Genomic DNA, 15,737 nt, shown 5'->3' on the forward strand with positions numbered 1-15,737 from the left:
ACATTTAGGAAAACAGAAAAGGGTTTTTAAAATCAAAACTTATAAAGAAACTACTTCTGCATTCTTAGACACCTGCTGGACTTATTTCAAATCTTTGTTCAAATGATTAAAATCCCTACTGGGAACTTAAAGCTTTCTACGAGATTCTTGATTCAGTTATTCTGGTCACATTTGAACCTGCTGAGTTCAGTTTCTCTTAGTGAATACACAGACTATTCCCTCAGAGCAAGGTCAAGTCTATAATAAGAACAAACTAGGCATATTTAAGTAGAATAAAATACAAATACATCCAGCTGGCAAGACTTCATAAAACACGAAGTGCCAAGCACTCTGCTGACCGTTCTATCACGGCAATGATGCAATCCCAGGCTGCTGAGACTGTAGGTCCAGATCTGGGTACATGAAGCTGGACTGCTAGAATGTACCCAGAAACTAATATACCCGAGATTGAATTCTCTGCCATGAAAGAAAACTTCACCATAGAGTGTTACGCTATTAAAATATTCTATCACAAGACAGAGAAATGGCTCAGCTGCTAAAAGTGTTTGCTGCTCTTCCAGAGGACCCGAGTTTGGTTTCCAGCACCCACATTGGATGGCTCACATTTGTGTACACCTCCACCTCTAGGGGATCTGATGCCCTCTTCTGGTCTATGCAGGATAAAGGGCTTGGAAAAATGATCCAGCAGTTAAGAGCAGAGCACTGGCTACTCTTGCAGAGGACCTCAGTTTGGTTCCCAGCACCTACAAGACAGTTGTTAGATGGCTAACAACTGTCTGTAACTCCAGTTCCAGGGATCCAATACCCTCTTCTGGCTGCTGTGGGCATTGCATGCACAGAAACACATGCAAGCAAAACACTCGTACATAAAATTATTTAAAAAATAAATCTTTAAATATAAAATCTATCACAGTATCACAGGCTGAGTTATAGCTCGATGGTAGAGTGGTTGTCCAGCATGGGCAAAGCCCTGGATACAATTCCCGACATTGCCAAACACACACAAACACACACACACACAATCTAGATAGGTAGGTAGGTAGATGGATAGAAGGATAAAACTGAATTACCATCATTCTAAACAACTGTCTCATGGAAGAAATAAGGAAATAGATAAAAACCTCAAGGATGTTGGGATTAGAATGCATTGGGGCATTCCCAGTGGGGCAAGTCGGGGAACGGCCAGGGGAATTATCCGTGTCTAGGGCTGGTGAGGAGGAACGTCATGGTGCAAGGGAACAGAGGACACTGGAAAGAATTGATAGGAAGAAACGTTGGCCTGATTTCAAAGCCATGACCTGTCCCCTGGGATTTAAAAATTAAGGCTTGATTGACATGACAAACAAGAGATTCAAACCAAAGGAATAAAGCTATTAATTTCTTGGGTTACGGAGCCCTGGAGCAGGTGGCATCATGTGGTGGTTTGAAAGAGAAATGTCCCCCATGGACTTTAATATTTGGACATCTGGTCCCCACTTGGTGGTGCTGTTTGGGAGGTTGTGGAATCTTCAGGAGGTGCCTTGTTACAGGAAGTGTCACTAGGGATGGGTGCTGAGATATCAGTCTCACTTCAGCCCCCCCACCCCCACCCCCAACTTTGTGTTTGCAATTGAAGATGTGATCTCTCAGCTTCCTGCTACTGCCAACCCTGCCTTCCTGTCACCATGGACTCCCACCTCTGGAACCATAATCCCAAACGAACTCAGCCATGAATTGCTTTAGGTCATACTGTCTCATCACAGCAGCAGAAAACTAATATACAGCACCCAGGGACTGTTTCTAGCTGGAGGCTTAGTAAACATCAAGGAAAAGAAGGGTGAGGTCACAACTTCTCCACTCCTCCTCTGGAGCATTACATTCCGGGAACTCATATGGAGACACCTGAAGCCTCCAGTCCCAGGCCCACCCACAGACCTGTAACAACAGGCACTACATTTTCCAGTGTGTGTGTGTGTGGGGGTGCCACCATCTGCTGTTCCAGGAGTCACTGTCCCAAAGCACTACAGAGAACCTCATACAGTCACCATGGTCCTCACATGTCTTCAAGGCATCTTTTTGTCTTCAGTAAGTTACAAATTGCATAGAATCTAGTCGATTGTAAAAAGAGACAAGTGTTTTTAAAAACCTGCCATACCCCAATTATACCTTCTAAAACTTGAGAAAGAAATACCAAGAACGTTTGACATTAAAAGCAGAATATGACTGGGGCTGTACTCAGTGTGTAGAGTACATGCCTGGCATGGGTTCCATCCCCAGCACTGTACATATGGACATGGTAGTGCATGCCTGTAGACCCAGCACTCAGGAGTTGGAGGCAGGAGGACCAGAGGTCAAGGATGTCCTTCCTCGGCTACATAGAAGTTTGAGACCACCCTCTGCTACATGAGATCCTGTCTCAAACCAACAAATAATTACAAAACGATTACTAGGACTAGAGAGATGGCTCAGTGATTAGGAGCACTGGCTGCTCTTGCAGAGGACCTGGGTTCAATTTCCAGCACCCACAGGGTGGCTAACAACCCATTTGCAACTCCATTTCCAAGGGATCTGACGCCCTCTTTTGACCTCTGAGGGCACTGCACAACACTGGTACACTTACATACATATAGACAATATTCATAAAATAAAAATAAATATTATAAAAAACAAGATGACCACAACACAACAAGCTACTTGGCAAAACTGTTCATGGTTAATGGAGCAGAGAAAGGCCTATGGACCCAAAGTACCAAGTAACTCCTAGAGCTAAATGTAGCTGGGTTTCCAGACAGGATAAAAGACCAAGGTCACTGCCGCCTTGAGAACTCACACATAAATCCTCTGACTGTCCTGCCTGAGAACTTCTTCCTCTGCTTTGCAAGCTTCTGGTAAGGTTAAAATTTTCTTATAACATGGTTTAAAATGTTCTCAGACAAGTGTACCTCTCACCCCTCATCAAAGAAGCTTCTTCATACAACTGATGGAGATGATTACAGAGTTCTACAACTGGTCAAATGCAGAGAAAAAGTGACTGTGAGGTGCCCAGCCCTAAGTGACACATCTACGATGCAGCCTCGACACCTAAGGCTCAGGAAATATCCTGGAAGGGGAACAGAAAGATTATAGGAGCCAGCGGAACAAGACACCTGCTGCTAGTTAATGCATTCTAGACATGACGGGAAAGTTGCATCAATGAAATCTCCACAGCTTGGCAGCCTAACAAAGTCTGCATAATGACAGAATCAGCTGACATGCCCAGGTGGGGGGCTGGGGGTTCATGGGGTCCCACTTCAAGAAGAAAAGCTACAGGTGATCAATGGATAATGAACTGAAGGAGGGAGAATCAGTTTTCTCCAGGGACTAGGTCCCTGAGAGGTTATCTAATTCCAAGTGGTCAGTCTAACCACACGTACAAATGAACATCAATAAATGGACAGTGCATTACAAATGCATGTATGTGTATGCTACAATAATAATCAAAGAAGAGGACAAACTGGAAGGGAGGGGGGACCTGGGGGACAGGGGGTGGTGGGGGAAATGATCCAAATACAATACACCAATGAAATTCCAAAAACCTTTTAAAACATTCGAGTTCAGCAAAAATATTCTAAGAGCCAGGACTGGTGCACGGACCAACCTTGAAAGAGACTTTCAGGCCTCTGGGAAGTTGCTCATGAACTTGGACCAATGGTGACAGCATGCACAAGACCCACGCCGACTCAATCAGACAAAAACCCAGCACAGAACAGGGTAAATGGGAGGGAGGCCCAAGCCTAGCCGAGGAATTATTGCTAAATGATTACTTCTTGGTGAGGGAGAGTAGATCTTTAAGGGACCGACTCTAGACAGGCTGAGTGGACTCCAGAGGATGAACTTGCACCAAGGGACAACTGGGTACAAACGCTTGACAGAATAAGACTTAATATATGACAGAATGCCTGAAATCTGGGGGTGAGAGCTATGGGGAGTGGGTCTAAATTTGATTACTATCCATTATATGAAATGTACAAACAATAAAATTTTGGGAAAAAATAAATACTGTTGCACTGAGAAAAAAACGTTTGAGTTCTAATGATAAATGAAAACAGGCCACGGGAGGTAGACTGCAGAACAAACCACATAACTAATACATAAAATGAATCTTTTAGAAAGTCGGGGGACTAAATATTAGGAATTAGGGGATGAACAGCCGTGAGTGGTAGTGCACACCTGTAATCCCAGCACTCTGAAGGCTGAGGCAGGAGGATCAGAAGTTCAATGCCATCCTCAGCTACATAGTGAATTTCTAGTTAGGCTAGCCTGGTCTACATGAAAACCTATCTCAAAAATGAATAAATATAAAAATAATAGTATATTAAAAAGATGAGTCGGGAGTGGTGGCACAGCCTTTAATCCCAACACTCAGAAGGCAGAGGCAGATGGATCTCCAGGCCAGCCGGGCCATAGGGAGACCCTGTCTCAACCACCCCCTCCCCCCCAAAAAAAGAAATGAAAAGTTATATGACTAGAAAAGCATGACCTACTGATTTGGGGGAAAATACTTAGTAATTGGAGAGAAACCTCTAGAGAAAACCTCTACTTTGAAACCAATGCGAATAAATTAAATTTAGGAGAAGTAATTGAAACCACAAATATTTAGGGAAACAAAAGTCAATGCTGGCCTCCTTTGTAGACAGAACCAGAAGGATGGGCGAAGGTATCAGTAAGAATTCAATACATAAAAGTCTATGAGGAAAATATAAACAAAAAGGAAATTGATAAGCACGCAAGCTTCATGTGGTGAGTAGCATTACTAAAGATCAGTATGATAAGGAAAAAATAACCCATCAGAAAAGTGGGTTGGCGGTTAGAGAGCTGGCTCAGTGGTTAAGAGAACTTGCTGTTCTTGTAGAGGGACCAGGGTTCTATTTCCAGCACCTCATGTTTGAGAACAAACCTGCTGTAACTTCAGTTATAGGGAATCTAATGCCCTCTTCTGGTCTCCATGGGCTACTGCATGCGTGTGGTACATGTACATACATGCATGCAAAACACTCATACACTAAAAGAAAAAAATCTTTTTAAAAGTGGGATAAAACATACAGTTTTAAAATGATAAAAATAAGTATGTTCATATTTCTTGGTTAAAATAAGTAGAAATAAAATTGAGATTTTTCTTTCCTATCAAGTTGGCAGGGGTGTAAGAGACTGAAGCCTCCTGGGTTCTGACGAGATGGGGAGAAGGAACCTTGTATGTCGTTCTTGGTAGAACAAATTGGTATGAACTTCCTGGGAAGCAATTTTTGCATAAAGGCCCTAAAGATGTTCTGTCTTGGGGCTGGAGAGATGGTTCAGTGGTTAAGAGCACTGGTTGCTCTTGCAGAGGAACCAGGTTTGAGTCCCAGCACCCACATGGTGGCTAACAACCATCCATAACTCAGGTTCCAGAGAAATTCAACATCCTCTTCTGACTTCCACAGGCATTGCACCACATGGGTGCACTTACATACGTGCAGGTAATACACTCATGCACATAAAAATAAAAATAAAATATATTTTAAAACGTTCTATCTTCTGATTCAACAATCTAATTTCCAGACAGTCATCTTAAGGAAACTATTGCATCAGAGTATAGGACAGATAACCAATGTTCCTTATGGCAACAGTTTTATGATCATGGAAAATTAGAAATTAAATAAATTATTCCATACTCACTACAGGTGGCAATAGAGTAGCATAGCGCTTAGCTTGGAAGGGTGGTTTTAATATGCTAATTAGTGAAGTAGCAATGTTTTCCTGTTTCTATAAGACAGACCACTTATAATTTATATGAAGGGGAATGTGAGCGGTGACTGGTTCTGGATGCTGTCTGAAAGTTAGGATCACCCCCATCATTCACAGACTTCAGCACAAACATCATCTGATGTCACAGGACCTCACAGAACACAGCTGTTGCTGGTGAGGTTGACGCTCCCTGTGCCAGACCTCTGTTTCCACCAAACCTCTGGGTGGCTAGTTTACATAACATAGTGGCCTGATCATAAAACTTCTCTTTAAGCCTAGCATGGTGCAGATGCCTATAATCCCAGCACTCAGAAAAATGAGGCCAGGCTGCACTGCACGGCTGGTTTGAAGCCAGCTTGGACTATGCAGCTACTCTCTGTCTCAAAAAAAAAAAAAAAACCCCACAAAAATGAAATAAACCTTTTCTTTATCCTTTCTAAAGAACAAGGGAGAAACTGGGGAGGGATGGGACTATGATTGCCATTTGAAAGCCCAGTCACTCCATTTTCAAAAATGCTATGAAGGGGTATGTATGTAGATTACATGTAGATATGTGTGTGCACACGTGTGTGCACTCACACACCCACACACACATCCCTATAGTTGAATGCTCACACTCCTTCCTTTGCTACATTATCAGAAATGCCTGTGGTTCAGGGGCTGGAGAGGTGGCTCAGTAGCTAAGAGGATGTGCTGCTCTTGCAGAGGACCAGAGTTTGGTCTCCAGCACCTATATTGGGCAGCTCACAACTGCCTGTAACTCCAACTCCAGGGATTCTGATGCCTCTGGCCCCCAGAGGCATCTGTGTTCACATGCATGTACCTCCCCACATATACATAATTAAAAAGAAGTCTTTTTTTAAATCTAACATTCAGTCTATAGAAATTAAAAGCCCCAATCCAGCAATATATTCTCTAAGTGCCACAAAAGCAGATCTGTGGATTTCTTGAACTCACCCTTGCATAGAGTCCTAAATGAGAAGGAATTCTCCAGGCCACAGAGTCTGAACTATCCACAAAGGAAATTTCACTACCACCAATGGCAACACACCATGGCTGTAGCCTTCATGAGGGACGTTCATGAACAACTAAACCAGTGCTTACCCATTCCTTCACAGGACAACGTTGCACATACATTTAAAGAGACCTGCTCTGTATAGACTATTCCCTCCCTTTCCCTGGCCTGGCCATTCTCACATTCCTGTTGTCTTCAATATAACAAGACTTCTAGCTCTCTTAAGACCTAGTGGCCCTTCCTTAAAAGAACCAGTTCTTTTTGAACTGGCTCCTCGTTCATTTCTTTCTAAAAATAAGCACAAACATTTGAGCAGTGCAGAGGGCTCGCCTCTGGAGAGGGCCTTGCACCCTGCAGCCACCCCAGGCACTGGGAACCCCATCTTTGGAGAAGCTGCAACTTTCTTAGGGTGCTTCCAGCTGGAGGGATGATATGTTCACCCAAAATGCTTCCCCTTCCTGAAGAATAAACCTACCAGGATCAACCACACAGCTGCAAAAACATGTGTTAGTTGTACAAAAAAAAAGAATTTATACACACTTTGGACAGTTTTTGATGTTGTTGATTATGATTAGTGCCTTCAACTTTTTAGAAACTCAATTCTTTAAAATAGTGTTCCTTATCCCTGGGGTCTCTATACTGTCTTGACACAGGAAGCCACCTCCTTCCCAAAGTGCCCCGCCCCCGACTTCCTGGGGCTTCTGTTGCTTCTCTGCTTCTTTCCTTCATCTGGGTGTCTTTGTGCTCTAGTCAGACAGCACCTCTGACCCTATCCTTTCTCCCCCTCAGGTCCCTCCTCCACTTTTTCTACCAGAATTTGTAAAGGAATCTATTCAATGTCAAGACATTAGACCTGTTTGCTGGTGCCCTGTTCACTCCTTAAATACTGTTTGCAGGTCCACTCACCACCAGCACTGACTCAATGGCCAGCACAGGTGCAGGGGATCTGATGTCCCTCCCAAGAGTCAGCCAAGCTTTCTTTGGACATCAGTACCAAGAATACCAAACTTCTCTCCTCTTCTCTGTTACAGACTCTTAAGTTGCCAGTGACTGCCATCAGTGGGCAAATAGTAAAAAATATTCCGGAATGAATTATAGGCCTACACTCTCAGTTAAGTTTCTGTTTTTTTTTTTTTTTTAAAAAGTCACTTCTCTTTCCTGGTCACCACAATCAGTCTGTAGCTCTCTATCCAGCCCTCTCTCTGACTCTACCCCACCCCCAGATGGAGGGGGGAGGGGGGAGAGAAGGGAAGGGAGAGAGAGAGAGAGAGAGAGAGAGAGAGAGAGAGAGAGAAGAAAATTAGAGGGAAAGAAGGGGTGTGAGGAGAGTACACTGACTTTGGAACTAGATTTAGGCTAGAAGTTCACAGCGGTTTTCTTAGTCTGAGGGTCTTAGGGCTGCTGTGTGTATCAAATAAAGATGTACAAATAGAGTCATCAGATGAATGGTGGCCAAGTCCAGGAAAAATCATTGTCAGACTTTAAGAAAAATTGAATCAGAGAAGGAGGACCTAAAGTGGCAGTGGAAATTGATATTTTCTCATGCACATAAAAAAGTGTACACTTAAAGACTCAGATTTAGAATTCTTTGTGTCTCTTGACTGATGATTAAAGTGCTCACCTGTATGACACGTCGGCTCAAGCCTGTTCTTTCTGCCAGTTTCTGGAGGGTCTGTGCGTCTGGGTTGTTGTCCTGAGCAAACTGTGCTTGCATAACCTATTTTTAAAAACATAGGTATCAAAGGGTTAAAAACATGCAGCTTGACCATTTGCACCTTGGTGATGGGACACATAAGACACACAAAAGAAACTGGGGTGGGTGTAGCCACCACTTGAAAATCAAGTGGAGGTAGGAAAGAAGGCATACTTTGAAAGTTTACACATAAGCTGTTATCCTGAGAGCTTTAAAATTTAACCCATTGCAACATAAAACTTTGAGTCTCTATGCCATTAGGAATAAGTTATCTTTACGTGGCTTCCAGTTTTGTTAAATGCTCCAACACAGGAGACTTAATACACAAATCACAACTCACTATCTCCATGGACCTAAACAGATTCAGTATCTCTAATATAATCTTCATTGAATTATAAATAGCACACAGCTCAAGAGATGAATTCTACTATATTGTAATGACTCCATCACTGTGGGGGAGGGGTGGAGCATTTGCTCCATGTAAGGGACTCTGTGATCTTAAAAGGAGATATCCATTATTGGTCATCTGAATCTAAAATTAGCAGAGTCTAAACATCTCTTGAAAAAACTCAGAGGTGATCCTGCCATGAAGCTCTGTATTGGCATCCCTGTGCCAGTGCTGTGAGGTACTGATACAGGGGGTGGGCGTGGGGAGCCTGACCTTAATTTCTCATAAGAAAAATATAGCAATGCCAGTAACAAAGGGAGCCAAGTAGAAGGAGGTGAGGAAGAACAAATCAAAGTCAAAGTCGATCAAGGGTTTGGGATTCTTTGGGAAGAGAGAATCATCATGAGAATCTGGTGGCGTACTTGAATTTCATTACTGACAGTCAGCCAAGGGGATTGTAATACAAAGGGCATATAAGAAAGATTAAGGGTATGTAGAGCATGCGGACTGTGCTGACCACAGGTGTGAGAATGTGCACTAGCTGCCTCTTCGCCCTTCCCCAGTCTCCACTGGGTCCTGTAATACGGTCTCTGCCACCTCACTTTGTCACAGGGTCCAGGTTTCTGTGCAAGTCCGTCTACTTTCCACAGTAACCACCTCCTGGAGGGCCAGAGGAAAGCTTCACCAAGCATTTTCCCCAGAGTTAAACTCCTGCCTGTACATGCTGCGCAGTTGGTGGCCCTGACAATGTGAGGAAAATCTGGAGAGCGTGGAGAAAAAGTCCAGTGTGGGTCCAGAACCCTTGCGAGGTTTACAAATGACACTTTCGGTTAAGAGTCCCTGGTTAGGGATATTTCCAGAATCAAGCTTTCCTGCTTCCCACCCAACTGTATCATATCTATACACTCACTATAAGTGGAAAATGATTTTAAAAAATTTTAAAACTTGGCAAAAATGGACTAAACATCTCTAATCTCTTCGTCTTTCCTTCCCTTTTCCAAACGCACTTCTTCCCCCTCTCCCTACAGGAAGGAAGGTGTGTTCTTACGTGTGGCTGAGCACATAGTGTCCCAAAGACAGGAATAATCAGTGAACAAATTATGCTTTTAATTTTTCATAAAGAACCAATAGTTGGGAATTTGCTTATAGGGCCATTATTAATAATCTGGCTTAAAAACAAAACAACAAAACCAGCAGTGCTCCTTTCATGGGTGCACTCCAAATTTACAAGTTTAATAAAAGAATCAACGTACATTTAGCAAAGCCACTTCTCATCGAGAAATGAAACAAAATTAAAGCCACACTGGACATTTAGAACTAGAATGTTCTAAAGACAAGGACATATCCACTGGTCTTGCTTTCGATAATGCCAGTATTTGGTCTCACAAAAAATGAAGGAAAAGAAGACCTTTTAAGTTTCTATGTAGTTTTTCGTTATTCTCCAGATGCTAATATTGCTGAGATCTACTCCACTCCTTCCCCAGGCTCTCCAGATGTGGTCAAAGCAGGTCTGCGGGTGTCATCATTTAAGACCAAGAGGGCTACAAGAAAAGCCAGGAGTGCATGCAGTAACAGCTGGGCAGTTTAACCTGAGAACAGATGTAAGCAGGAGCCAGCCTCGACTTGTTTAATACCAACTGCTGGTTATTATAAGTGAGCCATGGTGTATACTGGAACTTCTTAAGAACCAGTCTTATCTGTGGGGCCATATTTGAGATATCTGGAGACATACGCCTCTGAATCTGAAACTTCTCGCCATGTCTGAGATACAATTTCAGGAACTTATTCATCCCCTTCTTAACACTCATCTAGCCAAGGAGATACTGCGTGGACCATCTTGACTTGCTGTTCACAGATGATTATTTTATTATTTTGCTAAATTCACTCCATATTTGAATATATTTTCATATATATGTGACATGTGGGATAATTAGACAATGAGAGTATATCAGCTGATTTATTACAGAACCCGGAAAAATCTGGTTCAGGTTGCTTTTTCCTCTTTAAATCAACAGCTATCCTGGATCTCTCTGAAAAGAACCACTGAGAATTCTATCTCTTTTCAGCCATCCCTGGCCTGAAAGCAATGCTAATGAATACTGGGTAAATGAGCCAAGCTTTGACAGCACATCTAATACATGCTTTCGGTGTTTAAAGCCTGACTCTGGTAAATGTTTTTACAACTTATGACTCCGATCATACTTTTGCATAGTGATACGTGACTGAAATATTTTGTGAAGTTCTGCAGTTTAGAATAGGAAGCCTGACCACAGACTCCAAATTTTAGTCCCCTGTTTTACAGCTGCTATAGAGTAGGGTTCTGCTATGGCAGATTTCTACCCAGGGCCTTCTGAGAGGACAAACCATGTGGAAAACAGAGGTTGGAGAAGTCAGTTGCGACCCAGTCTTTTCTCTGCCATCTTCCTGGACAGGGTGCCTTGAAGGATGTTCGTATACCTCTGAGAGAGGTATACACATTGAGGAATTCTTGGGTGCATAAGGAATTGAAGGTAACATGGATAAGGCGCCTGGCACAGGGCTTGGCCTGCAAAGACCTCCACAGATACTCCACTTTCTTTTCTATAATTATCTTCCTACCGGGTATTGTACATCTACCTACCATTCCTTCAAAGTGTCACAATTGTAATTTTACTAGTAAATTTTTACATCAAAGTCATAAATCAAAGGCACAGGCATGGGAGCAGGTCACTTAAAAACTGATAAATTCCAGGCCTGGTGGCACACACCTTTAATCCCAGCACTCAGCAGAAGCAGGTGGATCTCTGTGAGATCGAGGCCAACCTGGTCTATGTAGCAAGTTCCAGGCCAACTGGGGCTACAGGAGACACTGTCTCAAAACAACAAGATACATTTCTATTAGAGATTCTGTTTTAACCCAGACACCTTCTAGCAAATGGGTGTTCTTGAAAGCTCCAATAAGAATTCACCTCAACTTCAGGGCATGTGTGATCTCTCTCACACCCCAGCAAAGCATCGGATTGACAGGGCACAGACAGTTCTTTCTGTTGCCTTTTTATTAGTTACTTACTGGCAGCATGCTTTATGCCTAAGAAATCCCAGGAAATTATCATTTTTATTTTTCATAAGGGATTTAGATTCTCTTGGAAAGCTGGTCACATCCAGGCTGCCCTTCTAATCATTCTTATTTAAAAAAATATTTTATTATCATTCTATTGTATGAGTGTATTGTCTGCATGTTTATAAGTGCACTCATGTCATGGAATCCTGCAAAGATCAAAAGACAGAGTCAGATCACCTGGAACTGGATCCCCTAGAACTGGTGTTATGGACAGTTGTTACCCACCATGTAGGTGCTGAGAATTGAGCCCAGGTCCTCTGCAAGAGCAGCCAGTGATCTTAACTGATGAGCCATCTCTCTCCGGCCCATTAATCATTCTTTAAAATACTCTCAATTTTTATGGTAGCAGTCTGAAATGCTGACCAGTTTAAGAATACTACAAGTGATTTTTCAAAACGTTTTCATTCATTAACATGACAGAAATGTCTTCGGTCCTGAGCTACAGTTAATAGGACGTTCAATGCACCTGGCGTTACATGGAAGCAGCACAATAAATCCACTTTACTTTGGCATAAAACAAGTGCCTTGGCCACAGTGATCTTTTAGAAAACGTGATCTGACTATCTGAATAAGTGGCATAAAGAATCATTATACAGGTAGACTAAACTATAAAGCAAGGAGCCATTCTTTTTCTTGACAATTAGCACAAATCAGACTAATGGCGGGAACATCTAAGACAGCCATGGTGAAGGCAGTCCTTCAATTGTCAGGGCAGAAGCAACTTTTAGCATCAAACACTAGAGTTACTGTCTATCTCTTTAAAGACAGAAGAGGGACTACTTGATTGAAGCCAACCAGTAGATTCCTATTTATATCTGACAGATGCCATGCTTTCCTGCTCAAAATCCATGCAGTCTCGTCCATTACAGAGCTCCTGTAGTTGATGTGAAGACCAGTACATTGAGTCCCACAGGTCCACGTGCTGCCTCTCAGTGGAGTCCCCATACATCTCTGTGGTAGTTACATGTGATAATAAAAATGCTCTTGTCTGTAGCGATCAGGAAGGCAGGACAGATCAACAGTGTGCTCCAGTTTGATGTCAACACCAAAGGAGCTTAAGGAAACAAAGCTAACATGACTAGAACCATGATGCTGGAATCACAAGTAAACTTTTTAAGGCAGTAACTATGTTCACACAAGTCATCAAGTTAGGCTTTTTAAAAAGATGGGTCAGCGGTTAAAAGCACTGACTGCTCTTGCAGAGAATTCCCAGCAACCACATGGCGGCTATGAACTGTCCTTAACTCTAGTTCCAGGGGAATCCGAAGCCCTCTTCTGACCTCCGTGGCATTGCATGACACAGGTGCACTCACATACATGCAGGCAATACACTCGTACATAGAAAAAAAAAAGCATAGAACAACATCAGAGCAGCACTGAAATTGCTTTTCTATTTTGCTTTGGGTTTTTGTTGGAGAGGGGCTTCGAAAATCACAAATTCACTGTCATGCCTACCTGGAGCTGGTCAGCTGTGAAGCTAGTCCGAGCTCTTTTGGCTGGTTTTGGATGATTGACATCTTGTTCTGTGAGGAGGGCTCCTTCCATACTAATCCCATTACCTGCATTTTAAAAGCAAACCACATAGCTGGTAACTCAAGTGGGTCCACAATACCCATTTTGAGTATTGTTTCTTTACACCTCTTGGCTTGGTGTGAATATACATCTATCTTGTAAATCACATGTATCTTCTGAATTACTTTACTCCTAAGGCATGTTGGAAATATACTGTAGAAATAGTATTTACAGTTTTGTGCACCTAGCCACAAGTTCAAAAAGTTAAAAGTATACATCCAAGGCCCATTCTTAGGCAGGCAGGCAGGTACACAGAAATAAAAGCCACACCCCAACTCCAGGCTCCTGCCTCAGAACTGGGCATGAGCTAACATATCCACCGCACCGTTCCCTGAAAACCAACAGATGGAGACTTTTGCTAGTATTAGAATGCTTTATGAATTTTGCCACAATTATAACTTGTACAAAATAATATATTAGAATGGTCTTGAGAAAACATCAACTTCTCTCTTTCCTGTCTGGAATGACTCAACAATGTTTTAAGTGCACACTTACCATTCTCCACTTCTCTTTTCAAATTATCCAGCATGCAGTCAAAATGCACTCTGCAGAGGACTTTTTCTTCCACCAGTGCAAACTCCTCTCCCGTGGAAAGTTGCCTTTTGCAAGAAAAGCATGCAAAGCACGCCAGGTGATAGACGTTGCCTTTGGCCCTGCGGACCCAGTCAGTAGAGTGGATGTGCCTCCCACACCGAGAACAGCGCGTTCCATACCTTCTACAGTGCACGGGGGGCAGAGGCGAAGAATTGAATACTTCGTGAGGCATTTATCAGTCTACCCTCAAACTATGTATTATCAAGCTTCACTGAGTAATCTGAGTCCGTTTTTTGAAAGTGAAACAGGAATTAGTTCTTCTGAAAGTAAATTTGGTAAGCAATTGAGATAGGGTCACAGTTCAAATCTGCTTTAAAAATAAATCCTCAGTGGTACTGGGAAGGATGATTAGATTTTCTTTTAGATTTTCTTTTACAATAAGTAAAATTGGAGCTTCAACATCCCTCTTACTGTGTCAAATTAACAGTTATAGGTTAAAGGCCCCAGATTTGTTCTTGTCCCCCCAGCACACCTCTCTCTCTCTCCAGGTTGACAACCTAAATGGGCATAAGTGTATCAACCCTACATGTAAATATTGACTTCTTAAAACCTAGCTGAGGGGCCGGGGTGTATGTAGCTCAGTGGTGCAGTGCATGCATGGCCTTGGGTTCAATCCCTAGCACCAGAAACAGAATAAACACAAAACTAAGTTGAGATGACTAAAGAGACATAATGTGAAAATATTTAAATGGGAAATGATCGAAGAATGCATAGAAACTACATCTCCGCCCTGAGGTGAAGAAAAACTCAGAAAAATGATCACATTGCCACCCACAGGAGTGTGGAAATGACACCTAAAAGTTCCAGAAACATCTCTAGACGCTAATAGCAAGTCAATCTTAGCAAGATGACTGAGCAAAAGGTAAATATTTCTTTTTGTCCCCCATTCCAATTTGAGTGACTAGATGCCCTGTTTGTTCTCCTACCACAATCACTACTGTGGCTCTGCAAGTCTCACTCACCGGAGATTAGCATGTGTATCTGTGTTGAATCCATGGCTATCTTTAAAAACATTACAAATTTATTTAAAGCACTGAATTCTAGAAATGGACTCCAGAACATAAATATGAAAAACCCTAAAGAATTAGATTTTTTGTTTGGTTTTTTTGAGACAGGATCTCCCTATAGCCCCAGCTGGCCTAGAACTCAGTGTGTAGACCAGGCCAGATCCTTCTGCCTCTGCCTCCCAAGTGCTGGGTTTAAAGTCCTGTGCCACCACACCCAGCTTAGAACTAAATTTTTAATAAATGTTTCAAACATTAAAATTCTCAAACTGCTTTTGTTTACTATTAATATTATAAACGAAAGTAAACTAGTTTTGAGCGCATGGGGTTGAATCTGTGACATTTTTGATAGTTATAAAAGTAAACTTCTGAAATTACAAAATTCTGTGATTTCATAAAATGACTTTGGATTTTATAAAAGGACTTTGGATATTACAAAGTGCTTTATATTGCCCATGCATTTTATCCAAATTCATTGCTAAGCTCTCAAATCACTTTTTGAAACAGGATCAACAACGTAATTAGTGTTACAAACTTTGCTATGCAGAATTTCAAAATGAACTTTCATTTCTCATTTGGAAATGCAAATAAGCAAGAAATACGTCATGTTCAAAATCATGCTCACACTT

General features: G+C 42.2%; 1 protein-coding gene across 1 annotated transcript in view; it reads right to left on the reverse strand.

Moving 5' to 3' along the window:
* The window catches only part of Lhx8 (LIM homeobox 8), a 27,937-nt gene that overhangs the window by 5,370 nt on the left and 6,830 nt on the right, over positions 1–15,737 (reverse strand). Inside the window, exons 5-7 of the mRNA XM_008853636.1 lie at positions 14,006–14,226; positions 13,394–13,497; positions 8,379–8,474 (exon numbers count right to left, since the gene is read on the reverse strand). Coding sequence (XP_008851858.1) covers positions 8,379–8,474; positions 13,394–13,497; positions 14,006–14,226 — 421 coding nt within the window. The remainder of the gene's footprint in view (positions 1–8,378; positions 8,475–13,393; positions 13,498–14,005; positions 14,227–15,737) is intronic.

Source organism: Nannospalax galili, unplaced genomic scaffold (assembly GCF_000622305.1).
Source record: "Nannospalax galili isolate Female #2095 unplaced genomic scaffold, S.galili_v1.0 scaffold387, whole genome shotgun sequence".
Classification (NCBI taxonomy): domain Eukaryota; kingdom Metazoa; phylum Chordata; class Mammalia; order Rodentia; family Spalacidae; genus Nannospalax; species Nannospalax galili.